Source organism: Chinchilla lanigera, unplaced genomic scaffold (assembly GCF_000276665.1).
Source record: "Chinchilla lanigera isolate Chin_1 unplaced genomic scaffold, ChiLan1.0 scaffold00013, whole genome shotgun sequence".
Classification (NCBI taxonomy): Eukaryota; Metazoa; Chordata; class Mammalia; order Rodentia; family Chinchillidae; genus Chinchilla; species Chinchilla lanigera.
The window spans coordinates 24,737,578-24,753,035 of NW_004955414.1; the positions used below are offsets into that span (position 1 = coordinate 24,737,578).

The following is a 15,458-nucleotide window of genomic DNA, read 5'->3' on the forward strand; positions in this document are numbered from 1 at the left end:
CCCACCGACCCTCCCGGAGCCCCCGCGCCCACGGCACGGAGGGGAGGACCGCGCTCTCCAAAGTTGCGGGAGGTGGGGATTTCTGCAACTTCAGGTCGGTCCCCACCCACAGGGCCACGTGACTGGGGAGGGGGCAGCCGGGCGGGCGGGCTGGAGCCCGCCTTCCGGGACCCTCCTCCTCCTGGCACCTCTGCCCAGGGCCCAGCACCCGCGTCTGAGCCAGGGGTGGGGGGCAGGTCCGGCTGGAAACCTGAAGACCGGCCCGGGACTGCGAGGGCAGAGGGTCCCGACTCCGCTGAAATGCACAGGACCTGGAGCCCTACACCTACTCTCCAGGCTCGCCCCGCAGAAAGCGCCTGTTTTTTCTCAGCAAAGGCTAGGGCTTGCCGCGGGGATGGGAGTCTTTCACCTGCGTCTCCAGCCACCTTGTGGGAACAGTTAGAACCCTTTTTCTTCGTGAGTCTGTTATACTTTTGAGACACACTGAAGGGTTCTGGCATTGTGGAGTCTGGTCTTGACTCTGTGCCTCGTTACAAACCACTTTTCAACCCTGGGAACACCACAGCTACACTCTCCACCGAGTCTCACGGGAGCAGGTCTGTATTCTGAAGAGAACCAGCAGTAAGAGCAACCAGGGCACTTGTGGAACTTTTACATGAGCCAGGTTCTGGAATAAATAAAATGCATTATCTCCTTGAATATTGGCAACAGCTTATAAGATACTATTATCACTATCTCCTTATTACAGGCAAGTAAGAGACCTCTTAACTGGCCTCCTCCATGTCCCCCGGTTCCCTTCCTATCCATTGTTGGCTGTAATGCCCAAATAATCTCCAACTGCAAAGGCCATCAGCTCACCTCTGTGCCACAGTACCTCAGAAGCTCTCCTACTGCTCTTAGGGAAAGACCCACATTCCTGTGTGGTCTCCCTGCAGCTGCCCCTCTGCTCTGCACTTGAGCATCATGGGCCTTCCCAACCCTTCTCAGAGGAGCCATGTCCCTCTTGCCAGGTGGCTTGCCTCTGCACAGAACGCCCTTCAGCAAATACCTATGTGTCTTCCAGACCTCAGCTCCATTATCATTTCTCCAGGAGAGCTATCACCGATCTTAAATTATACCACACACCCTCTTATCTCTCCTGGATTTTTCACTCTCTGTGTGTCCAGTACAGTTTGTTTGATTAATATTTATCTCTTCCATTGACTGTAAACTCCAAGGTGTCTGAGCCCACTTTTGGCCTACCATTGAATTCTTAGTGTATAGAAGACTCTCAGTAAATACTAGTACAGGTATGACAGAAAGTTAGTGTTGTGCCCGGAGAAATCAAGCAGTGGAGCCTGGATCTGCCCTTAGAACCTGTATCCTACTTCCGGAACCTGGAAGGGCTGGGCTTGATCTCATGAACCCGCTTCTGCCTTTAACACTCACCCTAAGTTTGTAGAGCACAGACTGCTTATAGAGAAACAAATCAAGAAAGCTGCTCCCCGGCTTCCCGAGAGCCCAGAGCCAGATTCCTCTTCTACTCCCTGTGCTCCCCCAAATATGGAGGGCAGGGTCTAAAGGAGGTGGGTGGGATTGCTGCTCACCTTCCTGCCCCTGGCTCACTTCTAGTAGTGAAGGACATGGCCACCCTGGCTCCTTCTGTCCCCTTGCCTGGGTCCCTGCCCGATCGCTCCTGCAGGGGCAGGTTGCTAAAGGAGGAGTGAGAGACAGCTTTGCCTGGTCTCCAGGACAGGTGGCTCTGAGGTTGGCACAGCATCAGGACAGGCCCGACAGTGAGGGCTCAAATGGCTTGGGCTGGAACTGCTGCTTTCCTCCGGGAGGAAGCCAGGCAGCTAGAAGCTCAGGGGGAGGAGCTGGAATCCCTGAAGTGGCCCAGCTCTGTCCTGCAGCCTTTATTGCCGAGTATGTCCCAACAGAAGACAGCGGCTTTTTTCATAGCTAGATCCCCCTGGGAACACCAGGAAGCTGACTCTCTGGTTGAACTGGAATTTGGCCATATCAGGTGTTGCTGAAAAATGAGTGGGGCCTGAATGGAGCTGGGAATCTTTTTGTGAATTCAGAGCTCTTTGGGATTTGTGTTTTGCAGTAGGATTTGTGGCCACGATATTTTTTTTTTTTTACAACTTTTTTTTTTTTTGTTTTGTTTTTGTTTTTTTTTGGTTTTTTCTCGGTACCGGGAACCGAACTCACGACCTTGCGCTTGCCAGGCAGGCGCTTTTGCCACTGAGCTAAATCCCCAGCCCCGGCCACGATATTAATTGGTCCCTTCACCAGTCAGAGCCCTTCCTTGGGCAAACTGATACCATCCCTGCCCCTAAGTGTAAGTCAGTGTGGTCTGAGTTTCTGCAGAATACAGACTGGTTGCTTAGTATGAGGAGAATCACCTCTGGTTGGAGTACCCAGTTTGCCCAAATGACCGAGCAGGTCCACCCTCTGAGCCTCAGTTTCCATTCAGTTATGCATAGTCAGTTACGTTTTATAAACACCCTCAGGGCTCCACCAATAGAAAGAATAGTATTAACTCTTCAGATAGCCAAACTCCCCTACCCCATTGATTTGTCTTGCAGGAAGTGTAGGTTAGTGGTGAAAAGCACAGGCTTGGAGTCCAATATGTTCTGTTTCAGTTTCTACTCTGCCCTTACTATGTAACTTCACACTAGGAGCATTCAGTTCCTCATCCAGAAAGTGGCACCAGTAGTATTTCAGTGCTGTTGTGGGAATTCATTAATTAAATAATACATGAACTACAATGGTCTGTAGCACAGGCCTGGGAGAAGACACTACCACCATGACTTGGGACAGCCTTTAAAAAACCCACAGGTAGCTGTGCTCCTAGCATGGGCCTGGGCTGTGCTCCCTGCAGAGCTCCAGGCCCACAAGTCAGACCCAAGCATCTCTCCCTTCCTGGGGGTGAGGCCTCCTGAGGCAGAGGCTGGCCAGCCCTCTTCCTGCTGCGGATCGCTCCAGGTTCTGGGGTTACTGTGTCAGGTGGCTCTGTTCCAAAATTCCCTGCAGCCCACCTTGACTGTGTAGAGGATGTAGAGCTGAAAAGAATACCAGACAAGCCAAGGCTGTTTCTGTGACGGTTGTTTTCATGTTCTTCTTGTAAGTGCCAGAAATGCAATTGGAAACTTCCTAAGCAGAAATGCAAATTGTTTTATCCATCTCATGATGAAGTGCAGGGTTTTAGGCACAGCTGGATCTGAGGACTCAAGTGACATTATCACTTGCTTCAGCTCCGGTGCTTCTGAGCTGATGTGCCAGGAGGCAGCTCTTCCTCTCTGATAGCTGTCGGCAGCTTCAGGCTCACGGCCTCTTCTCAGCAGCCCTCCTGTGCCTCTTCAGCTAACATGGAGGCTTTTGAGGTGGGAGAAAGGGTGAGAGCAGAGGCCAGAAAAATAGAGAAGAGAGCAGGGGACAGAGGCAGCACTGCCGAGGAACTTCTATCCTTTTCCCTTCCCACCGTGCATGTTGCCCTTGGCAGTACCCAGGTTAGCCCTCTCGGTTCACCACCCACATCCTTATAGCTGAGAACTGGCCCTCTTCCCTCTCTGGTGGTTTCAACACCCTCACCTTTGGGCAGACAGATTTTTCAAACAGTTGTTCCCCTGCAGGTTCCAGATGTGTGCCAGGGTCTCTGGCTACACAGTGCCTATGAGTTGGCACCTAGCCCTAGAAACATCAACTTTGGCAGGTTAAAGCAAAGACAAGAGATTTTTCTGTCTCTTGAGGGAATTCCAAGCATCACCATGGCCTCAAAGAAAAAATAGGGCTGATGGCAGCCCAGCTGGTGTTTTCCAAAGTTGACTAAGTCTTTTGGATCCATTCCTGTTAGCAATGATTTGGTTTCATTTTCGGAGAGGAAGACAGACTTTGACCTCAAATCAGACAGCAGGAGAGGAGAGAAGGGTGGGAGGACCTCGTATCTGCAGCGGGAGGGTCTGGGGGAAGTTGGGAGGGGAGTCTAGGCTTGGCTTTGTGTCTGCCCTTTGCTCGCTGTGGGAACTTGCTGAGTTCCCAGAGCTCTCTGGGTCTCAGTTTACCCTTCCTGGTTTGTATAAGATAACATGGAAAGCACAGAGGCCCGGCATATTAGCTCTCAGTAAATATGAGTGCCATCACTCTCTCCTCCCCCAATCCAGTCCACGCAGAGAACCTGGAAGCAGAGCGGCCCTACTGAGAAGGGGGCAAACCCTTGATGTGGAAGCGAGACCTGCAAGGATGGGAAGCAGCTCAGAGTCCAGCAGAGCCTAGGCTGGCCCTGCTATGCCACATCTCCACTCAGCCCCAGCCAGAGCAAGCACAGCCTCGGGGAAGCTCACAGTGCCCACCTCAGGAGGGGTCACCGAGGGTGTCGCCTTCGTCCCCAACTAAGCCTCCTGCTTGGGTGTGACAGGTCAGTGGCCCGTGCAGGGTAGGCCATAGGGCCTGGGGGCAAATGCAGCAGGGAGGTGAAGCACCCTGTGGAACCCGGGTGGACTGTCAGGTGCAGACACACGCACACGCACGCACGCTCAGCCTCACCCTGACCTATTTTCACACAGCTCCGCCCAGCAGGACAGAAAAGTCATTCCTGGCTATTTTAAAACTTTTGATGTGGAAACAATTTCAGACTTACAAGTTGCAAATACAGAAATAGTACAAAGAATATCTGTATTTCCTTTACCCAGATTTCATGGTATTAACATTTTATTCCACTTGCAGTATTATTTGCTTCCCCCAACATACACAATTTCCTCTGAATCATTTGAGGATACATTATGATCCTCTGCCACGAATACTTCGTTGTGTATTTCCTAAGAATAGACATTTTTCTTTTATATAACCATAGCACAGGTATAAACTTCATAAATTTACATTGATATAATCTGTTTATCTAAACTACTATTTGTGGTCCGGTTTTGTCACTTGACACAATTTCTTTTTCATATTTCTCCAGTATAGCATCCAGGCTAGGATGAGGTACCGTGTTTGGTGGTCATGTCTTCAGCTTTCTTTAATCTGGAACATTTCCACAGCTTTCTTTGTCCCTTATTACACTGACACTTTTGAAGAATACAATCTCCCCCCTTTTTAGTAACTGTCTTATTGTGATATAATTCATACACCATACAATTCACCCACTCAAATTCAGTGGGTTTTAAATATGTTCAAGAGCTGTACCACCTTCACTATCCCAGTTAAACTGTTTCCATCACCCCCCAAGAAACTCCACACCCATTATTAGCCATTCTCTATTCTCTCCCAAGTTCTCCAGCCTTAGACAACCTGTAATCTACTTTCTGTGTCTATGGATTTCCCTATTCTGGACATTTCCTATACCAGAGTCATGCAACATATGGTCTTTTGAAGCTGGCTTCTTTTCCTTACCATAATATTTCTCAAAGCTCACCATACTGTAGCGTGTGTCAGTACTTCATTATGGCCAGGTAATATTCATTGTATAAATATGTCACATTTTGTTTAGCTGTTAATCAGGTGATGGACATTTGAGTTGTTTCCATCCCTTAGCTATTATGACTAATGCTGCCATGAACTTTCATGTGTAAGCCTTTCTGTGCATAACATTTTCATTTCTTTTGGAGTAGAATTCCTGGGCCCTGTGGTACCTGTATGTTTAATACTCTGAGGAACTAACAGACTGTTCTCCAAAGTAGCTACACCACGCTACCTCTCCAGTAGCAGGGTTCCAATTTCTCTACATTCTAGCTAACAGTTGTTATTATCAGGTTTTTTATTATAGCCGTCCCAGTGGGGGTGAAGTGGTATCTCATTTTGATTTGCATTTCCCTGATGCTAATGATGCTGAGCCTTTTCAGGTGCTTATTGGCCATTTATTTATCTTCCTTGGAGAAATAGCTGTACCAACATTTTGCTCATTTTTAAATTGAGGTATTTATCTTTTATTATTAAATTGTATTAGTTCTTTGTACAGTCTAGCAATAAGTTCCTTATCAGATATGATTTGCAATTTTTCCCATTTTGTGGGGTTTTGCCTTTTCACTTTCCTAATGGTATCTTTTGAAACACAAATGTTTATAATTTCATTGCTATGCAAATTAGTTTTTCAACTCCCCTCCTGCTTTTATTTTTCCCTCCTCTCTTATAGAGCATTCCTCATCTTGTGTTTGTTGATGTTTCCTTGTATTTAGATTGAGGTCGTGAATTCTTAGCCCGAGTGTGTTATAGGTGATGTCTTGTTCTTAAGGAATCACATCTGGAGCACATGACAATCATCTGTCCCCTATTAGAGATGTTAAATTTGATCACCTGGTCATGGTGTTGTCTAATTTCTCCACTGTTGATTACTGGCTTTTCCCCTCTCTGAATCATGATTTTTACAAAGGTGAAACTCTCTCTTCTTGGGCTATGTACACTCCATGAGCACACTGCACTTTGAGTTCTGGACTCCTGGGTACATGCTGTGCAGTGATCAAACCCACAGTGGCCAGGACTGTGTCTTCCTGTCCCACAGGGGCTTGTCTACATTGCTTGTGTCCTGCTAAAGTGAGTATCTTCACTGGCCTTACTTGCCTATTTGGCCTTCCAGGAGCCAGAAGTTGGTTTTGGCTTTGAAATGTTGGAGAATGTATGACTAGGAGATCAGCAAGACATTGGACGTAGCTGGCAGGTACTACCATTATCTCAGTTTACCATAGGAAGAAGCTGAGGAAGCTCAATAACGTGTACCTGGTCGCACAGCTAATTGCGGAATGACTGGGGCACAAATCCAGGTACTGTAGAGAACATAGTGGGGTCTTGGAGAGAATGTGATGAAGAAATATAAGTCACAGAGAAGGAACACGTCCCTGTGATAAACAGAGATAATGCATTCTCAGAAAAGCACACCCAGAACACCGGGGGTGGGGATATTGGGTAAGCGACGCTGCTTGAGTTACCCCACTTCCTCCTGGGAGCCCTGAGGGAAGGTTCACCCAGCCGCTTTCACTCACGCACACATTACTCAGAACTGCAGCTGAGGTCCTGGAGGTGGCTGCAGACAGCTGCCTGCCTCGAGCTGAGTCACCCGGAACTAACATCGGGGCTCCCGGCACACATTCCTGCTCTGCACTGTCGCTGCCTTGCTACACGGTCCACAGCTTTGTGTCACGACCAGGTGTCACAGGCAGCCACGGCAGCACCTGTGATGATGACGAGTTTGTGGTCACACCTGGAGGGTCACCTCAGGCTGTGGAGGGTAGCACAGCAGGGCTGGCCGGCCCTCAGGCTCCTCTCTTTACTGCCACACTCTTCTGCTGCACATGGTTGTGTGACACGTCACTGGGCTCTGTCCTGCCTGCGGCACCCGTTCCAGCTCCTGCTCCACAACTGTTGATTGCGTTCAACCTCAAAGCACGTAGCGAGGCAAAGCCGGCACCAAAGCTCAGAACTGAGGTCGGTTTCTAGTTCTCCTTTTGACATCTTGTAGGGAAAGGACAGAAAACTACTGTGTTGGTTTGGGGTTTTTTGCAAGGGGAGCAATACAAGACAGGACACATAGTTTATAAGATTATTTATAATAGTCACCCAAAGAATGAGATACAAAAGAGTGCAGGAAATCTGTCCACACGCTGTGGCCAAGGAATCTAGCCGAGGGCCTGGATCCCACAGCAATGTCCTACACAAGTCCAGCTGAAGACTGAGAGCTCATAATGCCTCCTACAAGTCCAACTGGAAGCCCAGAGCCCACAACAGTATCTCATGCAGGCCTGTTTCACGGATCCGCACTGGGAAGGCCCAAAGGTCAGTGGTGAATTCTAAGAAGTCTGTGCCAGGGGGATGAAGGATCTGTGCTTCTGTGAGGGATCTACACTGCAGCCAGGAAGCGATGTGCAAAGTCAGAACCAGAGCTGCCCTGTAAAGTACCACAGCCATCCTCAGCAACAGCGAGGTCCCGGGCTCATCCAATAAAGAAGACAGCTGAGTTCCCATCAGGGAAGCCAATGTAGCAAGCTTCTCCAAGACACTGGCAGTGCACCATCTTCCCCTCCAGAGCCAGGAAGCAATGCTCAAAGTGAGGACCAGAGCTCCCTCAAAGTGAACCGAAGCTATTCTCAGATGAAAATAGCCAATTTTATCAAGAAAGCCAGCACGACAAGCTCCTCCAAAAGAACCAACAGTTCTTTACAGCTTCTACCAGCTCCCAACAACCTTTCTCTGCTCCCAACAGCCTGACTTTTCCTTCTCCAGTGCTGCCTCTTACACTGCCGGCAACAATCCTCAGGTGGGCCTCCCACACCCAGCACCATGCTTACTCAGTTCAGCTGGGTGTTATAAGTTGACCACCAGTGGTCAGTCCACTACAACTACAGACAATGCCCCAAAGGGTTCCTGCAGGCCTAGGAAAGAATGTAGGGTTTGAGGGTGCTCCTGGGACTTAAGTCTGAAACATCACACAAGAGTGCAGTTTGGGGATACCCCCACCACTCTTAACTTCTTTTCCCCTCGTCTCAGCAGTATGTATCTGACCTACTCTCGTGCCTACACAGTAAAAATGGATAAGTGACTATGGCATTTGTGTGTGTGATTTAAAGAATCATTGGTAGTTTGAAATGACCTCATAGTAGTTTTTAAGGTTTTTATTATGATTTTAATGTTATAACAAAACATTAATAATATAATAATTATTCATTTATAAGTATTTATATAATTATTACTTATATTTTTTAATGCGGCCCAAGACAACTCGTCTTCACTCAAAAACATGAAGGTAAAACGCGGCACAGGGGAAGGAGGGGGGGAGTGGAGACGGCTGAATGACGTCCTCGGTGATCATTACTTTTTAGGTCAGAAGAAAGGAAAACATCTAAACAGATACACTCCTAGAGCTGTATCATCCAACATGTAGTCAATCAGTTATCAAACGATAGCCCTGCCCCAGCGCCCCAACTTTTTATTTCGCATTTGGGGTACAAATTTAAACTCCCAGGCAGAAGCGTGGGTCCCTGAAATGCAGAATTCCATTTTACAACCACTAGGTGGCGCCTGTTGTAGTAATTGCTTGTCCCCGTTTGGCGCCTTGGTCAGCGAAATGCTCTGTTCTTTCTTGGGGAAGGAACTCGGAGGAGCCAGTGCCCTTACAGAGGTCTGGGTTCATGACCGGATGATGAGCTCATCCTACATGAATAGCTACCCCCACCACCTCAACTGTTTATCTTTGAAGTCTACTTTTATTGTTTTTTATTTGTTTGTTTTTCAGCACTGGGGATTGAATCCAGCGAGTACCAAGCTGCACCCCCCAGTACTTTTTTATTTTTTATTTTGAGATAAGATCTCATTAAGTTGCCCAGGCTGGAATTCAACTTGAGATCTTCCTGCCTCAGCCTCCCAAGTAGCTGGAGTTATAGGTGTGCACCACAGTGCCTGGCAAAATCTACTATTTTCATAACATTTGTCACTACTTGACTTTACATTATATGTTTATTTGCTTACTTCTGTCTCTCCCCACTGGAATCTAAATTCCACAAGGGCAGGGGATGTTTTCTTTTGTACACAGCTCCTACAATGCCTAGTAGACGCTCCATGAATACCTGTTACAAATAAATGAATGAGCAAACACATAACAAAGAATTATTAGTAACTAAGGGTTATAATTCTAGTTGGAGTTCCCTTATGAAATAATGAATGTGAAAACCAAGCAGAACTGAGTTACCGTCATCACTTGCAGTTAGGCGGGCTTAATTTGTCTCCCTTGTATTCGACTAGAAAATCCCGCCTGTGAATTAGTTTCATTTTCTAACTGTATTTTGATCCTGTTGTATTTTCTGGAAAGAGATCCGTGTTGTGTGGCTATGTTTATGGTGGTATCACTGGAGCAGTCTCACTGTGCCTGAGGTCCCGCAGGCCTATCTCCTAGGGAATGATCCTGGTCGCCTGCAGGGTGGTAGAGGGAAAATCGGGGCTCAACACCTAGTGCAAGTGGGAGATGCACCCAGAAAGGGAGCCTCATGCGGCCTCTGAGTTTCTGTGGCTCGGTCCCTGCTGGCTTCCTCTAGACTGAATCTAATCTGGAGGCAGCGGACTGCTTGCCCGGCGGGAGGGCCAAGGGTGAAAGGCTTTCTCCACTGCTGAGGAACCGCTTCACTCAGCTCCAGCTGGTCCATTTGCCTCCCAAACGCAGCTGGATATGTGTGTGTGTGTGTGTGTGTGTGTGTGTGTGTGCGCAGACTTGAGTGTGGCTCTCAGATCAATCCTAATTAAGGCATCTTTTCTGGGTCCAGAAGATTGCAGCTGGGCCTGGCAGGGGGCCCTGGCTTTCCCAATCACAGGCCCACCAACTGCAGCCACCTGCAGCCAGCAACCATGCGGTCCACCTTCCTGCAGAGATCTGCCAGAGGGCGAGTGAGTCCTTGCTGGTGTGTCTGGCCCCTGCGTCTCCCAGGTTACCACATGACATTTTAAAATCACCTGCAAACCTAAATCCAGAGAGTGCCTACAGACTACGCACTTAACAGCTCAGAGGATGATTCAGAGGAAGCAATTTTCCAAAGTGAAGATAATCATCTGTTGGTGTGAAAAAGCAAACACTCTTTCATTAGCGTTGGAGACTCAAGGGGAACTTGCTAAATCCATAGATATGGCACGTCAGTAAGTGCTAAAGAACAATACCACAGCTGCAAGGGAGGATGTGCACATTCCTCCCCGAGCCCTCTTGGAGGGAAGGCAGAAGCCCAGCTCTGGCCTCTTCCTATTTGTTTGATAAGTAGCTCCTCAAAGTCCTGCTCCCTGTGCCACTCACCCTGGGGATCCCAGAATTCAGAGCTCCCGGGGGTCTACTCCATCCACAAACAGTAATTCCCCCTATCCTGGGGGATGTGTTCCAAGATGGTCCGTGGGGGGCCAGAAACCACAGGTGGTCCTGAACCCTATGTACACTGTTTTTTCCTACACATCTACACCTATGATAGAGTTTTCTTTATAAATTAGGCACAGCTTTGCAAATGGGAAGGGGACCAAGAGACAGAGGGAGGGAAGGGGGAGGGGATATAAAAAGAGTTAAGATGTGTTATATACATGCACCAGCTCTCCACAATGAATGTAACCATTATGTACTGCACACACGCACTAGTGAAAATTTTAAAAATGGCAACTTCCTGAAAGAGTTAAAGACAGCCTATTGCAGTGACACACACATGCCCATGTTTATATTAGCACAGTCCATAATAGTTAAATCTTGGATGTACCCTATATGTCATCAAGAGATGGATGGATAAAGAAAATGTGGTTCTTATACAGAATGGGGTAGTACTCTCCCCAAAAGACTAAATTTGAGTTATTTGTAGGAAAATGGATGCACCTTGAGACCACAATCTAAGGTGAAATAAATCAGAAAGATGACTTCAATATCACACAGTTTCCCTTATATAAGAAACCCAAAATACAAAGAGCAAAATAAAAGATAGATAATAGGAAGTAGGGAGATAGAGCTTTTTCAAATATGAAGGAGATCAAGAGATCAAGAGATCAAGAGAGGGAGGGGAGAGGAAGAAGAGTGAAAGGGGATGAAAAAAGAATTTAGATGTGTTTGTTACGCAGCATGTACCAACTCCTCACAAGGAGTGTGATCAGGAGTGTAATACAAAAATGTACCAATAAACAATAAAAAACTGAAAAAATATAAATTAGGCACAGTAAGAGATTAACAACAACTCATAAAATAGAACAATTATAACAATATACTGTAATAAAACTTGTTTAAAACTTATGAACGTTTCCTGGAATTCTCCACTTAATATTTTGGGACCACAGTTGACCTGGGGAGTATGGAGAAGACCATTGTACATTTCCAGGTGATCTTAACCTGGGAAAAGCTCATATCTTTACTGTATGAGATTAAAACTTGGATTCCAGTCCTGACCTTTCCTGGAGCTTCAATAACCCCTTGCTTATTTGAACTCTCCACAGAGATGGTCCCACAGAATAGGTACCTTGAACCCGGACCAGCCAAAGCAAAATTCTCAACCTTTTCTCCCTTTCCACAGTCCTATCACTACATAAGAAATCACCCCTAAATCTAGTAACTTACAGCAACCATATTGCCACTGGATAGGGCCTGAGGAAGTCCCCCAAAGAGGAGTTAGGCACCTCCATTCACCTCACCCACAGAGCAGTTGTAGGTTTGCTGACTTCCACCAGAGAAATGAGATTTTCAAGGTGCATCGGGGCGATGCAGAAGAGATTTATTGTGCAGAATCTTAAAAGTACACAAGCAGAGAGAATGGAGTGAGGGCCCTCGGGAGAGAGGCAGCCTGTGGTCTGGAGCTGGATATGTTCGTGTGATCTCGGGTGCATCTCAAAGTGGCTGATGTGGGTGTCTGTCCGGTCAGCATGTGAGGGGCTGTGTTTGAATGTACATCATTTTCATGTATTTGAAGCTGAGTCGCTGCCTCCTCAGTAACGCCGCTTTCCTAGGGTGCAGGGTGTGGGAGGGAGGGCAATTTCCAGGTGAGAAGCACGGGCAGTAATTTACAGGCTTGTTGTATCTTTAAGACCTTGAGGGATTCTTTTTCTAAATGGGTTTCCTGGAAGGCAAAAAGGGCGTTGTAATCTTGGGTAATTTTTGTGTCCTGATGCTGTGGTTTTTCTTAAAAGCACAAGCATGGTTTTTCTTAAAAGCACAAGCATGGTTTTTCTTGTCCTTTTGCTACCTATGTTTATTTTTTCCTGTTCTACTGCAGTCTTGCTAGTTTGGTTTGGTTTGGTTTCTCACTATTTCAGGGTCTCACTATTTCAGGCTGGCCTCAAACTCATGGTGATCCTCCTGCCTCAGCCTCCTGAGTGCTGGGATTAAGGCACGTGCTACCACTAAAATTAGTATTCCTAATTTTGCTCATAAATCCATGATTTTCGTATGGCTCCCCAGGGCACCCCCCATTGAAGCATCAGCTGGGACAGCTCAATTTGGGGCTGGTAGGTCCAGTCAAAAGATGGCTCAGCACATAGCAGCCAGTTTCACTGTTGTCCTCTAGACCCTCAGGTCGGCCTGTGGGGCAGGGATGAGGCTCCTCTCATTAGGCTGCTGTGGCTTTGCAAGCCTAGTGGCATCACAAGTGTGAGTGATGAAGCAGAAGCTGCTAGTGTCTTAGATCTGTGGGCCAGGAAACCGGCAAAGCATTCATTAATCCTGTCATATTCTATCAACCCAATGATCACAGCACCCAGATTCAAGAGGAGGGCACGTAGCCTCCAACTTTCTTTGGAACGAACATCAAAGAATTCGAGGACATGTTCAAAAACTACAAACACGTCCCAAACCTGCTCCTCCTCCATCCACCAATTGCTCAAGCAACGAGGAGTCATCTTTGACTGCTGGGGAGGAGGCTCTACAGTGACCGGGTCTGTGCAGCCTCCTTCCAACTCTATGCCAGGCCCACCCCTCAACCTTCTTGTGGAATCGGCAGATCATTCGCACTCCACAAGCACAAAGTTACTAATATGCCTGGGCGAGATGGGACTGCAGCCCGTCTGTCCCCGTCAGTCCAGTCGCTGATGTGGGTTATTTCCACCTAACCGTTAGACGCCGTCGGAAGCTCCAGCATAACAAATTCCAAATGCTTGCTTCAGTGATTTATTTTTTAATGAAGACATTTAAACTTTTGAAGAGAAATCTGAAAATGGGCATTGAGGACCAAATTCCAAATAAAGAAGAAAAGTCTCATTAGGACTTAAAAAGAATTGATACTGTTAAATGAATTTAAAAAAAAAAAAAAAAAACACTGAGGTGGAAAGCAAGTTCAATAATAATGAAACAGACTTTGTCTTCTTAAAAAATACTTGTTAAACTTTTTTTAGTACTTTGGTATACAGAATCGGTTGTGTGAATTAACACAGAAATCACAAGACACTATGGCCGTGGGGTCAGTCCTTCCCTGAGGGAAGTGGCAGCTTGTTGACTTTTTTCAATCCATTGTAATGAGATTTTGCCTACGGGTTTAAATGTTGGAAAACTCAATAATATTGGAAATCCAAGTTCATATCGGAGAGATTGATCGAGGCTAGAGATTGATCGCTAGCCCTCGTGCTAACCAAAGTGAGATGGCATGAGGAGGCGGGTACACGGCTGCTCCTGCTGGGGCACGGCCCCCAGACAACAAGCACTTCCCTAGCGGTGCTGCCCAGGTCGTCTCAGCAGAGCCACTCTGCCCTGAGAGGGTGGGGAAGGAAGGCACAAGAGATCGGCTGGGCAGCATCTGGACCTCGGCCCCTATGGCGGGAAGTCCCTGGCAGAGGTAGGACCTTCGGCAGTACTGACTTGGGCTTGCTGAAATCTCCTTGTGGCGGTGGATGATCCTCCAGCCCCTTGAGGTCATGCCCAACCTGAGCTCCAAGGCTGAATGCAGCACGCAGCTGTGTCTAGAGGTTCAAACCCCAGCTCTGGGCACTGGCAGCAGGGCACCACGGGCAGCCAGGAAGGCAGACCGCAGGTGCACACTGGTGTCAGCGGAAGGGCTGAGGGTTTTGTTATTCTTCCTGTTTTCAGTGTTTTTTTAACGACTGCTGCTTAGAACTCCAGCTCCTGGGATCACAGACCCCGTGGGGCGGAGAAGGCTGTGGGGAGCCAGGGTACCGCCAGGTCTCAATGTAGACGGATGACCCTAGAGGGCTCCCCACCTCCTTCCTGGCCTGTTCTGTCTGGTTGGAGCCTGCCCATGCGCTGAGGAAGCTGAAGCTTCAGACACAGCAGCCCCTTCCACGGCCTCCTCTGCACCACAGGGTCCCGGAGGAGGAGCAGGAACCCAGAAGGACAGGTGAGTCTCACCTGCACTGTCTGAAGGCCAGCCCAGCAGCTCTCCCTGCCTCCAAGACATCTGCCCTCGGCCATGGCGAGCCGGGGCCCCTGAGAGCCAGGCTCACTCCACCCCACAACGGTGGCAAAGAACAACCAAGTTCAGTTTACCAAAATCTCTGTATTATCTATAGAAGTTGAACTCTGACGAGTCACTGGTACCGGAGGCAGCGACATGCTGCACACCGGCATGCAAAAGGCAGACGGCTCTGCCCCACCAAGCCCACAGCAGAACGCTTGTACTGAGCGGCACCTGGGCAGAGTCATTTGTAAGGCCTCAAAAACCTGGACACTTTGGAACGCAGCAACCGGATGAAGGATCTTGGAAACATCTCTCGGGACTCCTGGGCTGTGTACTTGAAATAGTTCTGGGGGTGGGCCAGGACATCAAACAGAGCCTTGATCAGTTTCTTATCCTAAAGAGAAGAGAATTTTTGTTACTATGCCAAAATATTTAAACATTCTGACATTTTGCCAGTGGAACTATAATGACCCAGTATTAGGCAGTAGGTTGATTAACTGAAAAACACTTTGTGAAAATTGTTTCCTCTGACTTTTATCTCCTTCCCAGTTTTCATTTTTCTCAATTATCTGTTATAAGTCTGCATTACTTTTTTGGGGAGGGGGTTGGGAAGTAAACCTAGCACCTTTATACTGAGCTACATTCCCA

General features: G+C 47.7%; 1 protein-coding gene across 1 annotated transcript in view; it reads right to left on the reverse strand.

Annotated features, from left to right (window-relative positions):
• Positions 1–13,556: 13,556 nt before the first annotated feature.
• Scube2 (signal peptide, CUB domain, EGF-like 2) overlaps positions 13,557–15,458 on the reverse strand; it is a gene marked incomplete at its 5' end in the record, with an annotated part of 67,205 nt that continues 65,303 nt past the window's right edge. The window contains 1 exon segment of the mRNA XM_013511992.1: positions 13,557–15,204. Within this exon segment, the coding sequence (XP_013367446.1) occupies positions 15,052–15,204 (153 nt within the window).